The sequence below is a fragment of the Bubalus bubalis genome, chromosome 23 (genome assembly GCF_019923935.1).
Source record: "Bubalus bubalis isolate 160015118507 breed Murrah chromosome 23, NDDB_SH_1, whole genome shotgun sequence".
Lineage (NCBI taxonomy): Eukaryota > Metazoa > Chordata > Mammalia > Artiodactyla > Bovidae > Bubalus > Bubalus bubalis.
Window position 1 is genome coordinate 49,228,126 of NC_059179.1, and position 25,000 is coordinate 49,253,125.

General features: G+C 56.3%; 1 protein-coding gene and 1 long non-coding RNA gene across 14 annotated transcripts in view; one reads left to right on the top strand and one right to left on the bottom strand.

Moving 5' to 3' along the window:
• EBF3 (EBF transcription factor 3) overlaps positions 1–25,000 on the bottom strand; it is a 118,670-nt gene that overhangs the window by 18,058 nt on the left and 75,612 nt on the right. For 9 of the 13 annotated variants that reach the window (XM_044935359.1, XM_025273871.2, XM_044935360.1 and 6 more), the window contains 4 exons: positions 20,706–20,787; positions 17,341–17,485; positions 11,942–12,072; positions 11,321–11,447 (listed from right to left, as the gene is read on the bottom strand). In XM_044935359.1, the coding sequence (XP_044791294.1) occupies positions 11,321–11,447; positions 11,942–12,072; positions 17,341–17,485; positions 20,706–20,787 (485 nt within the window). The remainder of the gene's footprint in view (positions 1–11,320; positions 11,448–11,941; positions 12,073–17,340; positions 17,486–20,705; positions 20,788–25,000) is intronic. The other 4 variants (XM_025273873.2, XM_044935361.1, XM_025273876.2 and 1 more) reach the window with 1 other exon arrangement.
• Positions 23,931–25,000, top strand: part of LOC123331448 — a 1,542-nt gene continuing 472 nt past the window's right edge. The window contains exons 1-2 of the long non-coding RNA XR_006548092.1: positions 23,931–24,065; positions 24,166–24,343. This is a non-coding gene — a long non-coding RNA (uncharacterized LOC123331448). The remainder of the gene's footprint in view (positions 24,066–24,165; positions 24,344–25,000) is intronic.

Consider the following 25,000-nt stretch of genomic DNA (forward strand, 5'->3'; position numbering starts at 1 on the left):
CGCCCCCGCTAGAGCACCTCCTCCACCTCAAAAACACGGCACAGGCTGCAACCGCCTGTTTTTTTCCTCCCTTTTTTTAGGCTTTAAAATGCTGCTAAGTTCTCCACTTTATCATCAACTGTCTTCTCCAAGTGCATTTCATCTATAAGAAATTCAGATGCTCGGGAAATTAAAATTTCAAAGATCTGCTGCAAAAAAAAAAAATCAATGGGGCGAGATCAATGCTCATAGAAATTTCATGAACTTTGAACTGATCCGGGCCTGATGATGAGAGGTGGCTGGAGTTTCAGGCGGCTGACGGCTCCTCGTGCGGGCCGCGCGGCCGAGAGGAGGGCCGTGTCGGAGGTGGGTTTCTGCTTTCATATTTTGTCTGACAAAAAAAATTAATTTTTGGCCTATTTCAGCAGCAAGCAAAGATAGAAAAGGCAGAGGCTGCCTCCCCCCACACGATGGGCAGCGCCCCCACTTCTGAAGAGCCCCTCATGCTCCGCACATTAACGCGGCCGCGAAATGAAATCGGTTCCCTTAGCAGCCGATTGCAGGTGCAAATTAATATTGTAAAATGAAGATCGATACATGGACAGGGCCAAATCAATAGCGGCTAAATTATTGCTGCATTTTCCTCCTCATTCAAGATGAGTTGTGTTTTCCTCTCAAAGTCAATACTTTGCAGCTTTTCTCATTAATTTCTCAATAAATTTGGCAATGAATTTCAATCACAGAACTCGGCAGGGTGAGCCGGGCGCCGCGGCCTGCATGGGGAACACAAAGGCTGTGGGGGGCGGGCATCACGCGCCAGGAGACGCTGCCCCTAGCTGGCCCGGGCACAGCGGCACCAGCCCGCTCTGACACCCGGAGCACCAGGCAGCCGAGCCCTGGTCCCCGCATCGAAGCGGCCTAGCTTTTCCAGCAGCACGCCCGCCGTGGCCCTGACAGCCCGTAGGGAGGCTCGCGCCCACCCCAGGTTGGCCTCTGCTTCCCAGGACTCCCCCCTGGAGGCCCTCCAGCCCAGGGTACCTTGTGTCACCAGGACTTCTGAGGACGTGAGAGGCGCCACACTTGACTTCGAATCGGAAGTTGGGCCCACCTCGCCTCTCCAGAGGGGTGCTCCCACGCCCGGCTGGGTGCACTGGGCCTCCCTGCACGGCTCCCCGGCGCTGGCATTGCCCAGCGGCTTTGTGACAGATCAGATCAGAAAAGGGGACAGCGCATCTTCCTTGCTCCCCAAATAACACCCTTGCTGACACCACTGGATGGCATTCAAATAGCTGTTTACAGACCTCAAGGAATACCCTGGACGTTGGCTTCGTAGTCGTGTCCAAACCATGCCCACGGAGCCCATGCCCACGGAGCCCAGGCCTGCAACTCAGGAAGACCGAGGCCCGGGCCATCAGACACTCCCCCTTCTCTGGGGGCTCAGCCCCCAGGGACAGGGACCCCCGAGACACACTCCCTAAGGCGGCAGGAGAGGGGGCCCGGCCACCCCCACCCCTCGCATCCCCCATCTTGGTTCCAGCAAAAGCAGCCTCTCTCCATGGGTGGAAGGGTCTGAACAAAAGGGAAGGAGAAGGTGGTGAACGGAAACCACTCTCAAGGATAAAGAGCACAGATGATGCAGGTCACCCCACCTTTAGCGAGGGCAACTCCAGCCAGCCTGTGCACTCACCCTCCCAACAGAATGCTCTGGAAGACCTTCCGGGCAACCTGCACACGTGGAGTCCACGTGAAACCTCAGTACAGAGGCAAGCTGAGGGACGCCTCTGGCATGACCCCCACCCCCCACCACGGCTGGAGGCGGCCCAGCCCCCCAGGAACCCTCCCCTCCCCTCCTGTGTCCCCCTACCCCCGCCGCCCCCAGGGCACACTCCCCAGCCCACTCGTTCACATGCTCCTCCTGGAAAGCCTTCACCGAGTCACAGCACCTGCCCTACTCAGCGCAGGCATATAGTGGGTGCTCCATCATAACGATGAAGATGACCCGGGGGACCTCCTGAAGATATGAGACCAATGGAGAAGGTTTATTTCCATTTTTGACTTGGAGAAGCCAGAGTGAACACAACATTTCCCGTATGTCCACACAAGAGCCCGCTCACGAGTCTTTCACGGCAGCATCACTTGTCTTACAGTTGGCCCTCCGTATCCGCAGTCCTAAACCTTCAGATTCGACCAAGCGTGGCGATGACCTTGGATAGGAAAGACTGCACTGCAAGGGACTCAAGCATCCGTGGGTTTGGTCCGGGAACCTGTGCCCAGCAGGTCCCAAGGAGGGACTGAACCAAGACGAATGGATGCCTCGTGGTCCCAGCACAAGGGGAGACCACTCGGCTGCACAGAGGAGGGCAGCACAGCGCCAGGGCCGGGAGCCAACAGAGCGCTCCCACAGGACCACATGCGGCCTCCCGACCCTCGGACGCACAGAGGAGGAGGAGCTCGCGGCCGAGGCGTGGAGCGGCGGGGCGGGGCCGGGCTGCTGACTGCTGCTTGGGTGCTTCCCTCTCCGTTAGTGGTCGCACAACCTCGCGACCCTCCTAAGAACAGCTTAACTGTATGCTCAGCTGGGTGGGTTTTAGGCTGTGTGAGCTACATTTGGCTAAAGAACAGAATCTGAAGCGACTAGGCTAGCACACACCCGCCGGCCAGGCCCGTACCCAGGGAAGGCCTCGCATGGTCCGAAAGCTGTCAGAGGGGAGTCTGGCACTTGTGTAAAAGAGCAGAGGCTGCAACTGGGGTGAGCAGGCCCCCAGCTGGGGGGGGCTGGGGAAGAGACACCCCCCCCCACCTCAGGAAGGCTCCGCTGCCGCCCTCAGTCCCCACAGAGGTGTTTTTAACTCCGGCTTTTCAAGGTGAATAAAGAAGAAAAGCAAGGCGCTAAGTCAGAGCCTTTAAAGACAGTGCCAAAGTCAGTGTGAATACTGACAGGGCCAAGAAGAGTCCTGAGCACAGGATTCCGGGTTACGTCTCTCAAGTCAGTCAGTCCTGTTTCCTCCCAAGGGGCCCCCAAACTCCCAAACGTGTGGGGCTCAGAAGGCCTCTGGGACCTCACCCGCCCCCGGGCCCTGCCACCCTGCCCAGACTCACTCCCCCCAGCTCCCCCACCCTGGGCTCAAGTTCTGCCTTGTGCCTGGAGAGCCCCGACCCGCCTGGAGACCACTGACCCACCTGGAGACCCCCCCACCCACTGCCGAGGTGCAGCCCGCCTGCCCGCCCAGGGCACCCATGTCTGCACAGGCTCCTCCCTCTGTCCCCACAGCCACCCTTCTTCCCAGAGACCCGAGCCCCTTCCAGGACTTCCTGGCCATCGCTTCTCATCCTCATCCCTGAGCAGCTGGAAGGGGCCCAGATGCAGCTGAGGGCGGCCCGGAGCCAGGCCCCAGGCCGCCCACGTGAAGCCAGCCAGGTCCCCCAGGGGAACCCAGGGAAGCATGCCGCACCCCCAGCACCTATGAGATGCAGGTGGTCTCTGGCCTTCCCTGGTCACCTGTGGAAAACCTGGCCCAGGTGGGCCTCAGGGAGACGCTGACCACGGGAAGCCACAGGCCAACCCCCAGCCGTGTGGACACGAGGCTTCTGCACCCCCCTCCCCCGACGCCCAGCTCCCCTGAAAGAACACTGCTGCCCATGGGTGTTTCCTGAGTGCAGAGGCTGGAGGGGCCAGCGGTCGGGGCAGCAGGGTGGGCAGCGTCCACCACCCCGGGCCTGTCTCCAGGAGGCCTCATGGGCAGCGTGCGTGAGGCTGTGGCCCCAGCACCTCATACCCTGTAGCTCACACTAACGGGTCAGCTTTCAAAACCACCTCTGTGTTCACCAGCGGCGAGCACACGAGGCAAACTGCTTCCGGCCCGGGGACCCTGCAACCTGGTGCCACGAGGGTCACGAGTGCCCTGGCTGTGTGGTCATCCCCAAGGGCTCACGGGTGTCCTGTGCCGGGAACGTTAGGGAAGGGCGCCGGGCTGGTCTTCAGAAGCTGGCCAAGGTGACGGTCGGGCTTAGAGCAGCCGGCTGGGCCCAGGGGCCAGGCGCACAGATTCTGAGACTGGGCGGGACAGCCCCACCACGCCCAGGGCTGAGACCCGGAAGGGCCCAGGGGAGTCTGAGGCAAGGGGCATCTCCCGGGAGGATGAAAGGGCTAAAAAGATGGGAAGAAACCTTGCCGAACTCCCCCACCTCCAAGCGCTCAGAGGCCCTGGCTGTGGTCCTCGGGGGTCAGCAGGCGCTCGGAGTGGGAGAGCGTCAGCCCGTGGAAGGCTGGCCCACCGACAGGGCTCACCGTGTCAGGAGGTGGGGTCTCCGTGTGTGGAGGTGCAGGTCAGGGCCCTCAGGAGAGCTAGGAAGGGCGGCGTCTGGGGGGCCGATGATGGACCCGCCGCCAGGCTGTACCTTTAAGGAGTGTCCCCCAAAGATGATCTACGTCCGCCGGTCCCGAGATGGGCAGCAGCCCACGGTCTTCACGGGAGACTGTGTGTCTCACACTCAACACCCTCAGTAAAGAGTCTTCTGGAGCACACGCGCCCACCACGAGCACCCAGGGCCCTCGTGCAACCCAGTGACTACAGGCTCTTTGAGAGCATTTGAAAACGTCTGTGTATTTGTTTCTGGGGGTGGAGCGCACAGCTCACACGCCTGATAAGACGTTCCAGGTGTTGCTGCTTTATTGAAAAGTCATCCTGAGAAAGAATGATTCAGCTTGTACTTTCTATGGAATACACTGAATAAAAAAAGGCCCAACCGATTCAAATGATAGTTTTTTTTAAAATGTCCTTTTTGTCAGGTTGAGATTTTGGCTCAACTTAGAGCCGAAAAGTGAAAGTGAAAGTTGCTCAATCGCGTCTGACTCTTTGCGACCCCATGGGATTCTCCAGGACAGAATACTGGAGTGAGTAGCCTTTCCCTTCTCCAGAGGATCTTCCCAACCCAGGGATCAAACCCAGGTCTCCTACATTGCAGGCAGATTCTTTACCAGCTGAGCCATAAGGAAAGCCCCAAGACCTTCCCAAAAGTTTCAAATGAAAACCTGGGCGGCCCTGGACCCTAGGGCACCCGCTTGCAGGGATGTGGAGGGAGGAGGCCCCTGTGAGGACTGTCCTTGTTCCTTCTCTCCTGGGACCACAGGCTGGCCCTGCTTCTTCTGCTCCTGGTCAGCAGAAGGCCCGCAGCTTCCTTGGCCGGCTCTCCACTGAGACGGCTGTTCGTCCCGCAGCTTCCCGGCCTCCCTCGGATGCAGTGGGAGCTCCTCCCCGCAGATGACACGGCTCTGATCTGTGCGCCCTCCTCGCTGCCTCAGCCTGCTCTCCCCGCTCCCGGGCACGCCCCCGGGCTCTGAGAGTGGCCCCAGAGGCAGGTGGGCGCCATGACAGGCCAGAGACACCGAGTCAAGTCCCAAACTCGCCCCGTTCCCGTGGGGCAGGGGGCTGGCGGCCCGCGGCCCCTCCCCCGCCGAGGGAACCCATGACCCCTGTGTCCTCCGGGGAAGACGAATGGCCGTCTCCTCTCGGCTCCGTGTTGTCAGGTTCGGTGCTGAGAGTCAATACCTTCACCTTGACGTGGAAACTTCCTGATTTATCAGCCAGCTCCCCTCCCGGGCGAGCGCAGCCCCGCCGCGCACAGCCATCGGGCTCCAGGAGGAGCAGCCTGTGGTCACAGCACTTGGAAAACAAGCAAAGCCCCTCTGATGACAGACAAATGTGTCTTGTTAGCAACTGCCCAAAAGCGCTTGACTTGTACTAATAACAAAAAGGCCATGCTGGTCACCGTGGGTCCAAAGACGAAGCACCCTGTCACCAGCCTGGTTGGGAAATTAGCAAATAATGTTCTTTTCCTTGATAAATGGGTGACAGCTTCCTCTCACCAATCATTTCTAACATTTTGATGCATGCCTATGATCCCACTGGAGGAGCAGAAAAGTTTACTGGCCCTCAATTTTCAGATGATGAATGGAGCGCCTCTAAATGTGCGATTTCTGGATGAGGTATAGTTCATTTTAAGCAATTCTAGTAAATGGGTGTCACTGATTAGGACAAATCGTCCACTTGCGCAACAGCACGCACGGTGTGCCTCATTCTCCGGCCTCCTCCCAGACGGCAGGCAAGGGGACGGCAGGGACCCGGGAGGCCTCGCCGCCCGGCTCCTGAGAGAGCCGCGGCGCTGGGCAAGCATCCCCCGAGCCGTGCCGCGTGCCGGAGGACTCACGGGTCGCTGTCTGGTCCGGGGCTGGGCTGCACCGTGCAGACGACCCCAGGGGGCCCGCCCCTTCCTCTGTGGCCCCGAGGAGCCCCACCAATGGCCCCAGAGACAACCAGGTGGTCTGCTCGCCATCCCCCCCAACAGGGACAAGTTCGTCCTCTGCCCCCGGCTCGCAGCCAAGGACGAGCAAAGGTGGGTGGGGAGGGCGAGACATCCTGCTGGAGTCCTGCGTTGTCTGGGGGCTATCTCAGCTCTTGGGCCCTGAAGGGGTCTCCCCAAGCTGCTTTTCCACTTGACCGTCCTCACATTAAAAGCAAATCTATCTGTCCTCCAGGGCGGCAGAGTTTGCCACTGATGCCATCCAACTGGCGAGCAGTGATCAGCGACGGCCCTGGGTCTGCAGGGTCCTCGCTACAGCCAGGAACGCCCCGGGAGCCGCTGAGAGCCGCTGGGCCTCGCTGGCTGGGACGGGGAGCCCAGGAATCACAGACATGGGCTGAAAGTGTCCTGAACCCAAAATGCAAATACCTCCCCCGCATCCACCTCCGTGGGCAAAAACTGATCACCAAAGTAATCAGGTGGCTTACATTTAAGGGTAAGGAGGGCGTGAGCAAGCAGTTTAGCAAAGTAAAAATAGTATGATAGGTGGGAGACAATTAGGACTCGTCCACTCGGTGGATACAAGTAATCTGTTTGAAAGGCACTGGGCTGGGAGACAGCGGGTCGGCGTGGCAGTGGTCGAAGGGTATCGACTCCGCTGCGTGTCATCAGCTGTTGACAGAATCATGTCTGGATGCACACACAAGAACTTTAAAACACTCCGGAAACGCCCGCGCCCTTCGAGAGGCGGGCCCAAGTGTGGGTTAGGTAGCGGGAGGCTGCCAGAGGACGTGGTGGCCCCCGGGGCGAGCCGACAGCCACCCCTGGTGCCAGACAGCTCCTGAGACAGAGTGAGCGCCCCCCGCCCCCGACAGGTAGCCAGTTTTAAGCCGACTCCCTGGGAAAGCCCCTGATGCTGGAAAGATTGAAGGTGAAAGGAGAAGCATCAGACGAATCAGATGGCTGGATGGCATCGCCAACTCAAGGGACATGGGCTTCAGCAAACTTGGGGAGGCACTCAAGGACAGAGGGCCTGGTGTGCTGCCGACCATGGGGTTGCAGAGTCAGACACGACTGGGCATCTGAACAACAACCACCAATGATTTTTTAAAAAAAGAAAAGAAATGCCGTATCAGGAAGAGTGAAAACTGTTGGCAACTGCTGGCTGAGCCTCATATCTGAGCTGCACATCTCAGTGCGGAAAGCGGCCGTCTTTCTGTCCTCGTCTCGTCCACACTTGGCCGCCGTGCTCGGCCCCTGCCACTCCGGCCCTGGCACGGCCTCTGCCACCATCCTGCTGAGTAACTGAACTGGCTGTGCCCGTGGCAGGCTGCATGCTCATGCCTGGCCATTTGTGATAATTCCTTTAATTGAGCAAAAGAAATCTCTAAACTGCGGGGGAGGGGGGGGGTGCGGGGGTCAGCCACACATTCGGGTGCGAGAGAGTTACAGGAAGAGCCCCTGGCTGCCACGCCCACGAGTCAGGCCACCAACCAGCTCCTGCCCTTCGATGTCACAGGGAGCCCTCTTGCCACACGGACACGCTGGGAAAAGGGACATTTGTGATTGTGCAAAAGCACCTCACCACGCTCGCAAAACGCTGTCTGTAAAAGCAGTTTTCCCTCGAACATAATTTCAATTAGAAGCATACAAATTCCAATTTGTCTTAATCGAATAACACCGCAATGCTTACATTCTAATTAAAAAATAATTTCTTTTATTGCTCTGAACAACTCGATGTCTTTCTACTGGTTGAAATTATAAACGTGAGACTGTTCACTCTGCCCATGGAGTTCCTCAGGTAGGATATTCCGGGACTGTTTTAATTATTATTAAACGAGCAAACGATACACTATTAGACAAATATTAAAACAAGCATTGCACTCAGTTATTAATTTGCACTGTTCACTTTTAAATGCAGCAAATATCTCATTAATTTAATTTTAGGTGCCCACCCGTTTATATTGCATTTTACAGTCTGGAAGGCAATTTACTATTAACTGGCAATTACATACAGAGTGATTGTTAATTCTGCTCCTAAGTGCTAGCCGCATGAAAATTGTTCTCTCTCTCTAATTTTTGACCTTCTTGCAACAGGGGTGAGGCGCGCTGGGAATACAAAGGACTGGTGCGGAGGAGCCGGACATGTCATTGTGACTCACTCTTTTACTTCGCCGTGCTAATCAACTGCACTGCCACCGCCTCCCACGGTAATTCTGCCTTTACCGGGGCTGAAAGCAGCCGGCAAGGGGCCTGGCTGGGTGGGCTCGGCCTGCCCCCACCGCACACCCACTCTGGGGTGACTCATCGGGTCTGGTTCAGAAGAACCTGGGGTTTCTCAGCTGCTGTAAACAGCTCGTTTAGACCTTGGCCTCTGGCGGCCTGGCACCTCACCCAGGAGGGCTCAGGGGGATGCGTCCCTGTGAGCCGGCCGATGATGGGAGCCAGACGCCCAGGGGATGGGGCTGCCCGCAGGGTGTCCGGCCTCCAGGAGGGCTGGCGCAGCCTGCAGAGAGGAGCGATTCCCCATGATTGCGCCTCTGTCCCCATCAATTCCAGGGCAGCACAAATCAGACAGAAGCTTCCAGGTCAGACAGGTTATGACCCCACCTTCCCTCCGCTCCCGGAGAGCTCGGGGCCCCCTAGCCCTGATGCGCATTTGAAATGTATATTCCCGTTGATGATGGGGAGGCATAGATGAACCCCCCGCAGGAGGGGGCCCAGCTGGCTGAATGGCTTCACTGAAGCATCCATTCACGGGAGAACCCTTTGTGGAGGAAACCCCAGAGCCTTAGACCACCAGGACCCCGAACGTGGGGTCTGAGAAGCCCCCTCACCGTGGTGTGGACGCAGTATAGGCTGCAGAAGTGGACGACGGGCACTGGGACACGGGTGTCCCTGGAATGGACTCGGGATGCCCGCTTCCCTGAGGGCAGGGGCCCTCTGGCCAAGGAAGATTTTCTGCCCTGCTGGAGGTAGCTGGCTATGGAGAGCCGCCCCAGCTTCACCCACCCCCACCCCGTGGCACCCGAGTGGCTGGGCCTCGGCCCCAGGACACCATCTGCTCATGCCACGGTGCCTGCATGCCCTCCCTCCAGCCATGACGCCCGGCTCGGCAGCCCTCCTGCCGCAGGGGCCGCGGTCCCCCATAGCCCCTGGAGCACTTAGAGGAACAGGCCTTCCTGCCGTCACGTCTCTTCTGAGTCAGCACCCTGACCACAGCCTGTGGGTCTCTGTACCCAGAGCCCACGGGTCAAGAACTGGGCATCTGGAGACCCGTGGGGGCATGGCCGGAAGGCTAGAGGGGCTGACTCGGGGGGAGGGTCCCTGTCCATCTGGGGCAGACCCGGGTGGTCCCACCGCCTACAGATGCCCCCACCCCCCAGTGCCTGGCCCAACCTGGCACCCACGTGGCCTGTGGCCACTCAGGGCCTGCCAGCGAACGCACGTCCCCTCCTCCGAGGGACCCAGATGCCTCAGCGGCTGTTCCTGGGAGCTCAGGTCACACACGCACCCGGGGGGCAGTGGAAGCGGGGGTCAAGTGTCCCCCAGGGCCCCCAGGCAGGACACGGGGGTTGGGCGGCCCCCAGGCCCCCCAGGCGATACCAGGTGGGGTGGAGCAGGGCTCCCTCTGCCCACATCCTGAGCTCATGGCCAGAAACCCAGTGGGGTACCCACAGGTCAGCAATGGCCGTGCAGAGGCGGCTGAGCACTTCGGGGAGACAGCCCATCGGGGACCCTGCCCACCCCCAGCCCTGGCAGCCTCAGAGGTCCTTCCACCCAGAAGGGCCCCCGCCATGGCCACGGGTACGAGGCAACAGGAGGCCCCGGCTGCCCGCCCCACTTCCTGAGTCTTTATTATTTAGCAGGCTGGGGGCCGCAGTGGGGGGGGGGGCCGCTGTCCGTCATTTCCTGGTCACACCAGGGGGCCCGAGCCCCCGCCCTGGAGGTAGGCGCCCATCAGCGTCCCCAGGGTCTTGGGCCCCAGGCGGCATGCGCTGGCCCGAAGGGCGGAAATGGCTCCTCCCTGCCCTGCTGACTCGCTCAGCGCTTCTCAGCGCCCAACTGGAGGCTGCCTCGCCCCATCAAGGATGCAGGCGTCTCTGCAGCCCAGGCTGTCGAGGGTCTGGGTGCCTCTGGACACAGCAGCCCTGCTCTCAGCCGGGACCTGAGCCAGGTGTAGCCCTGGGGTGACACTGAGCTGGCCCCGAAGAACTTACACTTCGCATCTGCTTCCTAAAGGGGGGGCGAGTCATCTCCACTCCTCACCCCGCCCCCGAGTGGAAGGCACGTGGTCAGACCCTGAGGCCCAGCCCAGGCTCCTGCAGGGACCTCACGGCCACCCTGACCAGGTGAGCATGTGGAGGCCACCCTGTCCGAGAACAAGCCCTCACCCCCTGGGGGCTCAGCGCTTGGAGCCCTCTCAGACATCCCAGCCTCTGTGGGCGGCAGGACCAGAGGCCCCGAGGCGGACGAGCCCTATGGTCACTGTGGTCTTTCCCAACAGCAGCCTCGGACGGGTCGTGTCCTCCAAGCCGCCTGTGTGCAAAGCACTGCGGAGCATGGCTTCTGGATGGCGGTCCAGGACCTCAGAGGGGACCCTTCCCGGTGATGTCTGCGTGCCCCGCCCCGCACAAAATTCAGACCCTCCATCAGCAACAGGGCAGTGTGTGGTGTGAGGCCCCACGCTGGGCAGAGACCTGCTTCTGTTATCCACAGGTATGGGTGACCTTAGGGACACAGCCTGACCTCTGGGACCTCACGGGGCAGCCACACCTTGGACGCTGGGAGCGTGGTTACCGACAGCCCACCGCCTCCCTTTACAGGCAGGACCACAGACGGGCTGAGGGGACGGATCCCGCGGCCCCAGGGGTCTGCACCTGTTCACGGCGTCACACCAACTGGTCAAGGATGCAGAGACTTCCCCGATGACACCACCCCCTGGCTCACCCACCAGCCCTCCCTGCAGAACCTGTGCAGGGACCCCGGGGGCCATGGAGAGGCCCTCCTGGATCAGGGAAAGCTGGAAAGGTGGACTCACCGGTGTAGACAAACCGCCCTGGAGCACCTTTACAGAACTGCTTGGACTTGTAGGACAAGGTGACTTCGACGACTCCAGGAATGTGCCTCGGTGGGGTCTGGACACGGATGGCGTGGGGCGTGATCAGCTACAAGAACCACACAGTGCAGAGGCCCTCAGCAGCGCTGGGCGTGAGAGGCGGACACTTGCCAGTTGGACACAATTACCAAAAACGAGCAAAATTGGACCATCGTCTTGGAATGCTCCCTCCGAGCTGTCACCCAGACTCAGGACCTACAGTTGCGTTTTCAGGAAAATGTCTGCAAATGATCCTGGCTGTAGTTTGCAGGAAAGGCCACAGGGCATCATTCATATGAAAATTGCCACCATATGTCTCCTTAAACCTGCTCCTAGGAATTCTAGCACTAATTGTTTCAGGGCACTCGGGACCTCCGACGGCAGGTTTGAAACCCCAGGGCTGGGGAGGGGGCCAGAGTTCTGCACCCGCCCACTGGAGAAGCCCCTGCCTTGGGCACACTGTCGGCTTTCAGGGGATCGGGCGGCGGGTGGTGCCGTCGACCGAACGTCAGACGGTCCACGGACAAAGCCACGGCGGGAAGCGGACCGATCTCGTGGGCTTACCTCACTCCACACCAACATCGTCCCAAACACGACTTGAAGCCCGTCGAAGAAGTTGTCTCCAATGATGATCACGGTCGCGCCCCCCGTGGTCCAGCCTTCACTGGGACTGATGGCCTTGATGCACGGAGTGGCTGCTCACACAAGACAGAGAACCGGACCTTAGCGCCCACCCCACCGCCGCCACGCTGCCCACCTCCAGCCATACTGGGCACCGCGGGAGACGGGCGGGCGGCCGCTCCTCTGGGCGGCACGCAAAGGGCAATCGTAGATCAGCGTGTAGATGCGTTTAAAGCAAACCCTTAAATGTTTTATAAAGCAAAGGCCAAGCCACTGAATACTAGTGAGTAAGAAAAAAAAAAAGGAAAGCGGCTTGATATAGCAAATTATGTGTCAGGGCAAATATGACGATTACAAATGATTAAGCATCGCGTGCATGTGGCACGTCGATTTATCTGCTTTGCGGGCAGATCTGAGCAGAGTCAATCAAAGGCTGTTGGGGAGATGGAGGAGCGAATGCCTTGCATTTCGATTCCTCATAAGCAGCTAATTGGGTTGGGTTTTTTCATCCATGAACTTTGCCTTTTAGTTCAAAACTTCATTTTCCTCTGTCACTTCACAATTACTACTTTTCACTTTTCATCAGGAAAAAAAAAATCAAAAGCACGATATTAATACTTTTGTCAAAGGTACACATTTTACATCTAATATTGTTTGTCGACAGGGATCCCCAGCCGCTGGCCTGACCTCCCTTTGTCTCCGGAGCGCTCACATTTGCATGAGTTATTACAATGCCGCTGCTCGGGGCCTGCTGGGGGGGGGAGGGTGTAGACAGACCGCAAGGGCGGGCACAGGGGAAAGACCAGGAGGCCCATGCTCCCAGCAGTCCTGCCGCGAGCCTGCAGAGGCAAGGTTGAAGGCCACAGCCTCAAGGAGGCAGCTTTGTTCCGGCCTCTGATCGGCTCTTTTCCTGCACGGGGCTGCAGACCGTCTCCGCCACCTGAGAGGGCCTGTCATGGGCAGAGACCCAGCGCGGAGGGAGCTGATTACTGGGGAGACGTGGGGTGTGGCCCTCTGACCAGCAGGCCTCCTCTGCCGGGCTGGGCACCATGGGTGGGACTCTGGGCCTCTCTGTGCCTATATCTTTGGTACAAAGAAGAGGCCTGCGTGATGGGCGGCCGTGTGGCCCCTAGGCTCTGCCGTGTCTCCCGGCTGATGCAGTCTGGACACAATTACAGCCCAGACAAGAGGCCTTGGTCCTCCGTGGAGAGGAGGAGGAGCCCCCAGTGAGCCCTGGGCGCCCCCGTGTCACCCGCATCCTCCTGGCATCGGGGTGGGGCAGGTGCCGAGGTGAGCAGGATGTGGAGGAGCTCGACCCCTGGCCTGAGGGGCCCTCCCCGTTCAGTGATCTTCCACCACTTGCAACCACCTCGGTGGTCCTAAAGATAGTAACTAAAGCTTCGTACACATGCGGCGGGTTGACCACGCAGCCCCCACCCGCCGCCTGCGGGGACGAGCCTCCCAAGGACGCCCGGGCCTCTCTAGGCTGTCCATCCCACGTGAGCACGCCCCACCCACCGCCACCCCGAGTAGCTCAGCTCCTGATAAACCATCGTTTTAGACTCTGGGTCAGCCCTGGCCGCACGTCTTCATAAGCAGGACTTCCCGGAAGCCCGGCGTGGCTCCCTGCCGGGTCAGAGGCAGCGGCAGACACGAGAGTTAATCACGGCAGGTATTGTTGTTGAGCCGGGCCAACACCACCTCCCTTTGTTTGCTCTAATGTTGGACTAGCGGGGGCTCTATTTGCTCATCCCCGCGAGGCTCCCTCAGCAGCAGACGCACAGAGCACACACGGGGAGCCTGCCCTTAACTAGCGCTGTTGACTTCATGCTAATAAGTTCATACAAATTTTCATTTCTGAGGCTTCCGAATGACATTTGCTTTTCTTAATTGCATGGAGAGCATTTGAAAAGGATCAGCTCTCTAAAGACTGACAAGTCCCCTCCAAGGGGGTGACCTTCATCAGCACAGCCAATTATGGCAAATAATTCACAAAAAAAAAAAAAAATTACAGTAAACAAATTTACTTTGGAGGTGAGAAAAGGAAAAAAAACCTCCAGGCTCTCCTGCCCGCGCAGGAGATGGCTGTCTGGCAGCTGCGGCCCGTCGGAGAAGCCACAGCTCGGCTCCTCGGCAGAGAGATCCCAGGGCCGGCCTCGCCTCCTCCGCGGCGATAGCCATCTTCCTCCTGCCTGTATTTGCATACATTTCAATGCACACAGAGAGAGGGAACATGTGTTCAATGGGAACCATAGCAAAATGAATTACACAGACAGCGTCAGAGATCTCATGATAGACGTGCACAATACACCCGAGCAGATGATGAGAGCTGGCACCGCGGCCAGAGTTGGGCGAGGAGGAGCAGGGACGCGGCGGGAAGGGACCGCCCCCCGCCCCCCCACCCCACCATCTTCCTTGTGCTGGGACGCAGCCCTGAAGACACCGCCTGGTCGGCCCATTCTTCCGTGGGCCCAGGCTCCCGCCGGGGGCCTCCTGCCAGGCTCATCTGACCTGCGCCGGGACCTGCTTTAACTCTAGGAGCCCCCCTCTCAGCCTGTGGGGTAGAAGGGCACCCCGGCTTTCCCCCACCCGCCTTGGACACCCACAGGGACGGGCTGGTCTAGGAACCAGGATGCCCGATGGCTGGGGCTGGCATGGGCATCTCAGAAAGTGAATGTGGATGCCACCTGAACCCAGAGATGTTGACTGAACCGTTGGGGTCCCCCGGCCTTTCTGTGGGGGGCGGGGGGGTCTCATCCAGGATTCTGTTAGTAAACAGCTTCCTGTCCTGGTTCCTGGTAATCAGCGCGCTCTCCCAAGTAACCCCACAGCGCTTGTCACCTTCCCTGCGTTCACAATATCGAGGCCCTCCAACAGGCCTAATCTTGCCTCATGAAGACTCCTTTGTTCTGCCTGCTAAAATGTCTTGTAATTGTGCTCGAGATGTCCAGATGGCTGGCTGATACTCCAGCTGATGGGATTATACCTTTTACCTCTCCTAGGGCCATCTGTTCCCTTAACTCGCTAAAGCCCCCGCAGCCTGGCTTCCGTCGTCCTCGCTGCATAAACCTAACCGCATTACGGCACTTGGCATGCAAATCGCTCCTGCTGGAGGCCGGGTGCTGGGCTGGGCCCACGCAAGGTTTAAACAGGGTTGGAGTCGTTTACGAAGGGACAAGTGACAAGGAAGAAAAAAAAAATAGCAAGCCCGGGTTCTTCTGGGCCGCCCTGGAAGGCAGCACGGCTGTTTTCCGTCGCTTGTGTTCAATACTGTAAATAATCTGCCTTGCTTTTTTGTGAGCTCAGAGGATGCGGTGGCAGACATCCACAGCAGCAGGGGGAATTAGTTCACTTGGAAATCATCAGCGAGTGTGTACACACTGCTGGTGAATATTAGATGATTGGATAATGAGGTGTTAGCCAGGAGAGGCTGCAAAGAAGCCCAGATCTATGCTTTCTGGGGGCACCTCTTCCTTAAAGAATGCAGGCCGTGTTCAAAGCCAAGATGGCACCCAGTGGTAGGTACTAACCAGGAAGAAGGAAGAAAAGGGAATGACACAGACTGGCCCGGAAACGAACTTCCTAAGTGTCAGCCCTCGAAGGGAGTGGAGGCATTGTCTCTCCTGGTCCCAGAGAGACCCTGTCGTGTTGTGTGGGGCACCTGGGAACGGGGCAGCAGTTACACAGACCTCCCCCACTGACGCCAAATGCCTTCTTAAAGACCTACACAGATCAGTTCTCAGAGTCACCTATTTGCATCTTTCACTTATGAGTCATTTTTGGGGGTGGAGTAACATATTCCAATCTCTTGCAAGAAAGTGACTTAGTTTAAATGTTGATTAAAAAAAAAAAAAACTGAATAACCTAAAAAAAAAAATCTCAAACCAGACTCCTTCTCCAAATAGCTCTTGATGAGTTGGGTTTTATCTCCAAGGTACCCAAGAGTGGCCTTTATTTTCCTAAATGCTATATTTTCTGCTTACAGTCAAATGCTTTTTCATGCTACTTACAAAAATAAATACTCGTACTTTGCTCAGATCATAATAGCTCATTAGAGGAGGCTGATTTTGGACCCAGACTACAACCGAACACCAGAGGGCCATGGGGCCATCCTGAGCCTATCACGTTGCCAGCGCTGGCCCTCTGGGGAAGCAGGGACTGAGGACTGGGATCCAACCTTCTTAATTGTGAACCTCATTAGTGATGGTTACTAAGCAAAACACACCTACCTTCACTGCAGAGAAACGAGATAAACACTACGTCACAGAGTCTAACGACCCTGGTGCCCGGGGCGACCTTTAATTATTATATTTTTGTTCTCTTACACCTTAGTCATTAATGTAGAAAAACAAATTAGTTTATTTTTGTGGACTGCGGCAGATTCATAAATTGTCTTCCCGTTCTGACGTCTGAGTCACGCTTCATTCTGATGACCCGCACGGGCTTCGTCCATTTTCCTGTGAACAGTCCGTCCGCCCCACGTGCAGCCCCTGAACCCGAGACCTCAGTCTAGAGAGTTTGTCTTAAAATCGCTTAGTCTACGGGCTCTTTGAAGAATTTAATCATGCTGTTGTGTTTGTAATTCACTTAAAAAAAAAAAAACTCACATTACTTTCCCAGCAATTCCTATTGGTCAGAACCTCATGCTTTTCATGGACTGTCTTACAGGGGACCGGACCTTACGTTAGGGGGAGGGGACACATGGAGATACCCGCCTGTCCACACAGAGCAGGTGACAGAGCGGCTTGGAAAGGTCCGTGTCTGTGAGTTTCTGAATCCTGGCTTACCAGCCTATCACCCTTACTAAATTTCTTCTCATTTAACAAGAAAAACAAGAAGTCCATCATTTGGAAGCATTTCGTACACATTTTATGCTGTTTTTTTTTCTTGTTCCCTCCACTTATGCCCCCACGTGTGGACACACACACACGTGTGCACACGTGCAGGCTGTCTCTCCATGGAGGGCCAGGAGGTCCCCGAAACCCACGGGACCAGGATGTGAGCACCCTAGCAGGTGCCCAAAGCCTCGGGGATGAGCCGGATGGAGGCTTACAAGAAGCCCAAAAAAACCCACATAAATTAAAACTGCAAGAAATGCTCTAAGCAAAAGAAACCAATCTTAGACACAGACCAACCAATAAAGTGAGGGCCACGGGGGTGAGCAGGTTGGGAAAGCCGAGCCCCCCAGCCCCGCCAGCGAGGGAGGGGAGGGGAGGAGGCCACCCCGAGGACGTGGGTCTGACCAGGGAGGGGCAACCGGACATGAATCCACAAGGACAGAAAGGATGGCGCGAGGGAAAGGAAGTATCGCAAATAAAAAAAGACGCTCAGAGTGTGCCTACCATTTTCCAGATAAGAAGGGGCCGTACCTTCTGACGGGTCCAGGCGGCGGGCCCGCCGCCCGTGCTTGGAGTTGTTGTGCACAAACATGTTGTCGGACACGGCCAGCACGTGGCCGTCCACGTTGACCGTGGTGGACACGACAACCTGCGGAGACAAGCGCCAGTGAGACCCGAGGCAGACGGGAGCAGGGCCCCGCCAGGCGGCGGGCCCCCGAACCTCCGCAGCCGCTCCCGGGATCCTCCTCGAAGCCACGTGCGCGCACACACACAGCCTTTTTTGGCTAATGGGGTGGGTGGGTTGTTTTGTTGTGGCTCAAGATTGCTTCTCTTCCACACCCGCTGCACTAATTACAGTTTAATCTCCTATTCTGCCAACAAGTGAGTTCAGTTCAGAGGGAAAAATTCTTCTTTGCCATTAGCTGCAGAAACACCCCTCCAGCCACTCGTCTTAAAGCTACCGTTTTGATTGATCTGTTCACATATTGATTAGATAGTTTATCTAATTAAAATGGGTTCACTGGAGACTGTCCTTCCTTGAGGAGTTGTGAGGATTCAGAGTTGCCCCCACTCCCCTCCCAAAAAAAAAAAAAGGCTTCATAAATGAGAAGCTGTTTCTACCGCCCACACCCCATCATCCAACGAGCCCAGGCCAATGTCACAGACACAGCCAGGATCTGGGAATGCACGTTTTTTGCATCTGAAAAGACAGAGCTGAATAGGAATAAAGTGGTTTCTCAGCAGGGAAAGTATCCTTTCTCAAGTTCACGGTGAGGAAGACGAGGACCACTCTGTCTGGGCAACGAGCTGTCTGCTGGAGGGGTGACTCGGCCCTGATCCAGGTTCAGGCCCTCCCGTCTCAGTACTTCACAGGAGTAAAGAAGGAAGTCATGCCAGCAGGGACAGCTTTGCTCCCAGGGACACCTTCCCCGGGGAGCTTGTGACAAGCACCCCAGAATCGGTGCCCCTGCCTAACTAACGACTCAGGAAACAGGAAATGACACCGGCCCTGAGATCTGCCTTGAACAGAGGGGCTCTGCGTAATGCATTATCTCCGGGAGACCTGGGGTGGCTGAGACGTGAGCCCAGACGTGAGCCAGAGCCTGGATCTGGGGTGCAGGGAGCCCCGGTTCTTGTTTGGACAGCAAGGAGGGCCAGCTCCCCCTGGAGAACCACAGCCTCACGGAGAACAGCTGGGCAGGTAAGGGGGCACCAGGAGGTGGGCACACGTAAAAGCCTGCCACACGAGGTGGCTTAAAAGCCTCAGCTGTGGCGGGCCTCCGTGAACAAGGAGCCATACACGCAAGATGCAGGGGAGAGTTGGGGCGTGGAGATGGGACGGGGCAGGGCAGGGCAGCTAGGGGCTCGTGGGGATTCTTCACACTTTCTGTGCAACTTTTCTGTAAACCTAAAACCGCTCTAAAAACAAGTCTGCTAGTTTAAGAAAATGACAGATAAAACTGATTATAAGGAAAAGGTTTTCAAAAAGGCAAAGCTACATATTTATATGTAAAGGTATTCTACATATTTGTATGTCAAAGTATCTGTGAGTAACTGATGTCTTATAGAAGTCTCAGGCCCCACAAGAAGACGACAAGGTGTAACGAGTACCCACCGGACCCACCCCCCTCCAAAGGAAGGGACCACCTTCCTGGACGACCCTCTCTCGCTGTGGACGCTGCCAAGATCGTGCAAGTCTCCACAGCACAGGCCCCTCTGAGCCTCAAAATAATATCAGCACCACTGCCAGTCCAGCGTCCCCAGATCCAGGGTGAGACATCCCTGCCGCCCTGGCAGAGGTGGCCCTGACCCCGCTCCGGGGCCACTACTGGCCTGGCAGTGTTGACGCCAGGGTCGCACAGGTGCCCTCCTGGCAGCCTGTCTGCCAGTCCCCACCCTGGGCACAGAGGGGCCTCGACCAACACACCCCCACGAGGGATGCAGAGACACAGAAGCAACCCCGAGCCACAGACCTGACCCTCTCCCATTCCTCAACCATGATAAGTTCAAGAAACAAGAAAAGGTAAAAATAAACACACAAAAGGACACCATCTCTGCTCCGTTGTCTCTATATAGGTCAGTCGCCAAGGGAAAAGCATCGCTGAGCAGAGAGTGCGGCGGGCTGTGCTCGGTTTCACAGCCGGCCGGCCCGCCATGCACCTACAGAAAGGTGCTGAGACTGACATGGGCTGGAAATGCATGCTCCACCCGCTCTGCCTGCTGGGCTGGATGTCAAGACAGGGGTCCTGTGTTTCACCCAAAGACTGAAGCATCACTTACATTTCTAGAAAAGCCTTGAGTGATGTGATGGTAAACTAGTCTAAAGGCCAAAGAAGAAGCATTTGGCAACACCCAGCCTAGCAATGGGGGCCCATGTTCTTCTCTGGCGGGTAAGGACCAGTTCTGTGTCCCGGCCCAGATATTTTTATGATGAAAGTCAGTAAAATAATCCATCCTGTGTGCTGAGGACCCTTCCCCTGAAGCCACCTCCCGGTCATTCACAAAGGCAAGAACAACGTGACTGGATTGTAGTTTATCCAACTGAAAACCAACCGAACCCCAAACTGTCTCGCCATCTCGCTCCTTGAAAGCAAATCCTGGGATCTGAGGCTGAGCAGAGGATGAGTCAGCCTGGGTGCAGGGACGCAGTCCAGCTCGTAGGCAGGGAATCAGGGGATTCCTGGGGGAAGGGAAGCTGAGCAGGGGACCAGTCCGCAACTGGGGGAGGCCTGCCTGGAACAAGTCCAGCCCCGCCAGGAGGAGGCCCCTCCATCCTGGGAGGGGACCCCACGTATTATTACCCAGCGGTCCTCCCCCACGACAGACCAAGCCATCCCTAAGGAAGGTCTTCAGTGTGGCCCCCAAAGTCTAACCAACCAAGTGAGGAACGAGTGAGGGAACAGACTAAGTGAGACGCTAGCCTTAGGAGGACTTGACTTGGAAAGATCCTTCAAGTTTCTCTGTAACACATCCATAGCACTCACCATGGTTGAATATAAGACAGACTTCAACCTAACCTACAGCTCTGATTCCTCTGATTTCGGGGTACTGTGCTGCCTAACGTGCAGAGCTGGGCCGTGTGCCCACCGCAAGAGGCACACACACACACTCCCTCATCAGAGCAGAAACTCACATCATGTTTCCAGAGGAGACTTCACTCTGTTGTATGTCTCAGCGGGCTGCATGGCTCTGGCCAACGCGAGGTGCCACATCATTTCAAAGCATTCGATTTAAAGGTTCCATCAAATGAACCCACCCTGGTTTGCACCCAGGCCCCTGGGAACTAAACACTGACTCCCTAAACCACTGCACAGCAGAGAATTCGACTTTCATATTCCAAGTGCAGACCGCGGTCCAGATTCGCGTACCTGGAATCTTCGCATGTCCCGGGGGTTGCCTGCATTCTTCAAACAGTTCTGATTGCACTTGAGGAAAAACTTTAGAAAGAATCTACAAAGATACAAAAAATGGATATTTGTTAGGGTTATCAGACAAAAGACACAAAGTTTTTGAAAGGTACTCTTGCCTGGGGAGCCGGGGAAATGACCCCACGCCATCTGCTGGCTGCCCTGTAGGGGGCGAGAGAGAGAGAGAGAGAGAGAGAGAGCACGCGCGTGCGTGCGCGCACACGCGCGCCAGAGGCAGCCAGGCAGGCACGCCCAGGTCCAGCTCCCAGTGTCTCCACATGCGGAAGGAGTGACTTACATTTGTCTTGACGGCTAGGGCTTTTCCAAGCTCTAAAATAACAACTGTGACTTAGACTGGCCATTTCTCACCTGGATCTTTGCACAACCATTAACCCCTGGGGACCTGTCCACCCTAGAGAGGGCTGCCAACTTCAGCAAATAAAAACACAGGATACCTAGTTAAAACTGAATTTCAGATAAACAATGAATAATGTTTTGGACAGGCCTGTCCCAAAACATGCATGCATACTCAGTTGCTCAGTCATTTCCAACTTTTTGCAACCCCATGGACTGTAGCCCGCCAGGCTCCTCTGTCCATGGGATTCTCCAGGCAAGAATACTGGAGTGGAGTGGGTTGCCATCTCCTCCTCTAGGGGATCTTCCCAACCCAGGGATCGAACCTGCATCTCCTGTGTCTCCTGCCTTGGCAGGCAGATTCTTTACACTGAGCCACTTGAGAATTCCAAAGCCTATAGCTATCCTTTAAAAAAAAAAAAATTGTGTATCTGAAATTCAAATTTAACGGGGCGTGAATTCCACCTGGCAGCCCAACCCTAGGGGCCACCACTGCGTAGGTTGCCACACTTTTAAAAGAGAGTTTTTCAAGTTACAGTAAGTACACGTCTTAAGAGAAAATTGAGGATGTTGTTTTCAGGGCGGCGATGTCTGTGAAAGGCCTACGTGGGGTTTTAAGGGACTGACCAAGGCCCATATGCGGCAGGGAAATGCTCACTGCCCTGGCTGGAGCGAGGCAGGACCTGGAAGGGGTCCTGTTCCCACCCAGGCCTGGTCTTGCTGGGAAGCGTGACGTTTCAGGGGTCTCCAAAGTGCGCGGAGACGCCGTCCTCCCCACGCCCACATGCTCCGGGACACACTCAGATGCCCTGACTCGTGACAGAGGCTCACAGAGCCCAGGAGGCCTGGCTGCACCCCCGGCCACGGCAGAACGGGGGTCTCAGCCCCCCCCACCACCACTGCCTCCTCTCAAGGCCACGGGAGTCCTGAGCCCAACAAAGCTGGGGCCTCTGGACTGACAAGCATCCACACGGCCATCAACACTCATCTTCTCCATTTTCCTCCCAAATCTCAACGTTCCACTGGATGATGACCCAGTTTTTACAAAGCTTCACGTGATCGCCTTGACTTCAACCTGAAAGCCAAGGTTCCTTGCAGTAGCTTATCATCTCAGAAAATAAAAAAGATCCAGAAGACGGAGATTCACATCTCCCAGAGTATCCGAGACGACTTTCCACCAGAGCAGAGGAACACCCAACTGACTGGCGGGGGGAAAAGAATAGTGGCCACTTAATTAAATTTCCTTACATCCCGAGCAGCCTCGCTATTTTAGGCCGGAATTTACATCTTTTATTAACTCGCCTCACCTATACACTCAGCTCGCTGCGCCTCTGAACACCATCTGCCATCACGTACAGTAAGCCACCCGGCCGTCCACCCACCAATTTCTCCTAACAACCACTGTGCAATTAAGCTCCACGCGCTCCGCAGCGAGGTAAATTAGGCGCACCTGCGGCCACCAGCGCCCGACCGCATCAGGAAGGGCCTAACAAGGTGAGGGCGTCACCGAGTTACCGTCCTGTCAGGCAATTAGGCTTCCACTTTGGGGACAGCCACTCCGGTGCAATTACTCCACACATTACCACCCAGCTCATCTGTGGGCCAGAGCCACTCAGCCGCGTGGAGCTGGCCGGGGGAGCCCTTCATTCGGGGCCTGATCTCCCCCCTCCAGAGCAGGTGTCTTCCAAGCCCTCGCTGTCTCTTTAGCCCACTCGTGCTTTCACCTCCAGGGGGGCAGAGTTGGCATCGAGCCTGCACGGCCACACTGTGTGCGGACACCATGGGCCTTGACTGCTGGTGGCTACAGAGAGGGGCAAAGTGGGGTGCTGGGCCCCAGAACCATCCCAGACATCTTGGGGCTCCGCTGTAGAACGGGAGCACAGTTGCACACACACACACACACACGCTTACACATTCTGGCCATGTGGGGCTCTTTTCCAAGTTTCTGAAGAACAGCGAAAGCACCTGGGAGAGACCTGGAGGCCTGAGTGTGGGGCCTACCCCGGCATCGGCCCCGGTTACTCAGACCAAACAAGGCCCAGCACGCATGGGGACACACAGAGGAGGAAGAGGAGGCCTGCGCCCAGTTTCTGCCCTCCTTCCTGTTCCTCAAGGATTCGACCAGGCCTCCCCTCGGTGGGCGGTCCAGTCCAGCGCACCTGGCTGCTGACCCCGCCCACTGAACCATCCCAAGTACTCACCCAGCCTGGATCTCCACGTGCAGGGGCTCCCTGGAAGGGACACACACATGAGGTCGAATGGTAATTCTTATCCTTTACTCAATTACCCTTTAATTGGCTTTTTCCTAAGGAATATCTGACAAGCACTTTACATATCTCACTTCTAGAGTCTGGTACACAAAGGATTTAATACTCTTGTTATGAAAGGAAAAATCTTTCCTATGTCAGAAAATCTTTGGCTTTAACACCAATAAACTCTTTATTGCTGCTAACCATGGATTTGCTGCTGGACGGCAAAGAGGCGATAAAAATTCTAACCTGTCATTAGTGCATTATGCTTAATTGTGTACAGTGTGTTCCTGGTCGCATCTGTTGGCCCATCATCAAAATGACCATTATGTACACTAATTCCCTGACCCTGTCTTTATTTCCCTAAAGAGTCATCATCTTTCACAGTAGGTACCAGAGTAAATCAAGCTTGAAATATGGGCTTTATTTACTTGTTTCTCCCAGGCAGGAGGGGAAGCGGGGCTCAGGGCACATTGCTACACGTCAGTCGAAACTCCCCGGCAATATTCTGCTTGCAAACTGCGCGCAAAATCCTGGGCAAGTTCTCAGCGGCGGCGACGACAAGGGGGAAGGTGCCGGCGCGTGACTTTGGACATCGGGTTTCCTCTTTTAGAGCCAGCGGGGATTAGGCGAGGGGCCCCGCGGGTGAGCCCCCCTGGCGCTTAGGAGCCCTGAGAACAGCACGCGCCTCTCCACTCAAGAGCATCAGCCTATGAGGGTGGGCCCGGGGTCCTCCTCCTGAGGGCGGCAAGGGCAGGGCCGCGGGTCCGGCCCCTGAGAGCGTTAGTCTGAGCCCGAGGCCACCCCCTCTTCTGCAGGGACGGTTCCGACGCCGCTCGGGCAGGGCTGTGCCCTCCGCGGAAGGTTCAGCGTGGTCTCTGGGCATCATTGCCGCGTCCTCGCGTACGGCGCCACCGGAAGTGCTCGCGGCAGGACCCGGGTGCTCGGGTACGGGGACCCACCGTTTATACAGGCGCCCACCCCGGGTATCCCACGGTAAGGGGCTAGCCCCCTCCGCAGTGACTAATCTCAGAGTCTGCTCCCTTTCTGTGTGTTTAAGCTATGAATTAGTTCATTTATATTTACTTTTATGAAGCTGATTAACCAGAGCTTCTCTATCTGATGAAAATCATTTTAATTGTAGTGTTAGGCTCCTGTGTAATATCCATTACATTATGAACTGTTTAAATTCTACATGGGTATTGTGTAAATTGGCCCTTTGTGAGCGCACAGGCAATTAGGGCCAAACACTCTCCTTTAAGCGGCTACAGAACTTTGTGGTGTTGTTCAGGACAATCAGAAACAAAGGAGGCTGTTTAATTGTAATTTAATGGAATATCAAGGAGTCCGTGGCATTAGACGTTGGCAACAGAGCAGGAGAGAAAAATTAACTGCAATTATGTTTGATTAAAGCTATCCTTCTCAATAATCAGCGGTCCTGACAGGCCATGGGGCTCTAGTGGGTTCCAGGATGGCAAAAGGTGTTGAGCAATATTAGGGCCAATAAAGGGGATATTAGCATAGCTAATTACAGCCCTGCAAAACCTGTAAAGGGGGCCTCTGTGTATTGTAATGTGTGAAGTAATTGGCCAAGGCTGTTATCAATTACATAAGGAATGAATTTGGTTTGTCAGAGAAAAGCTGATGAGATGT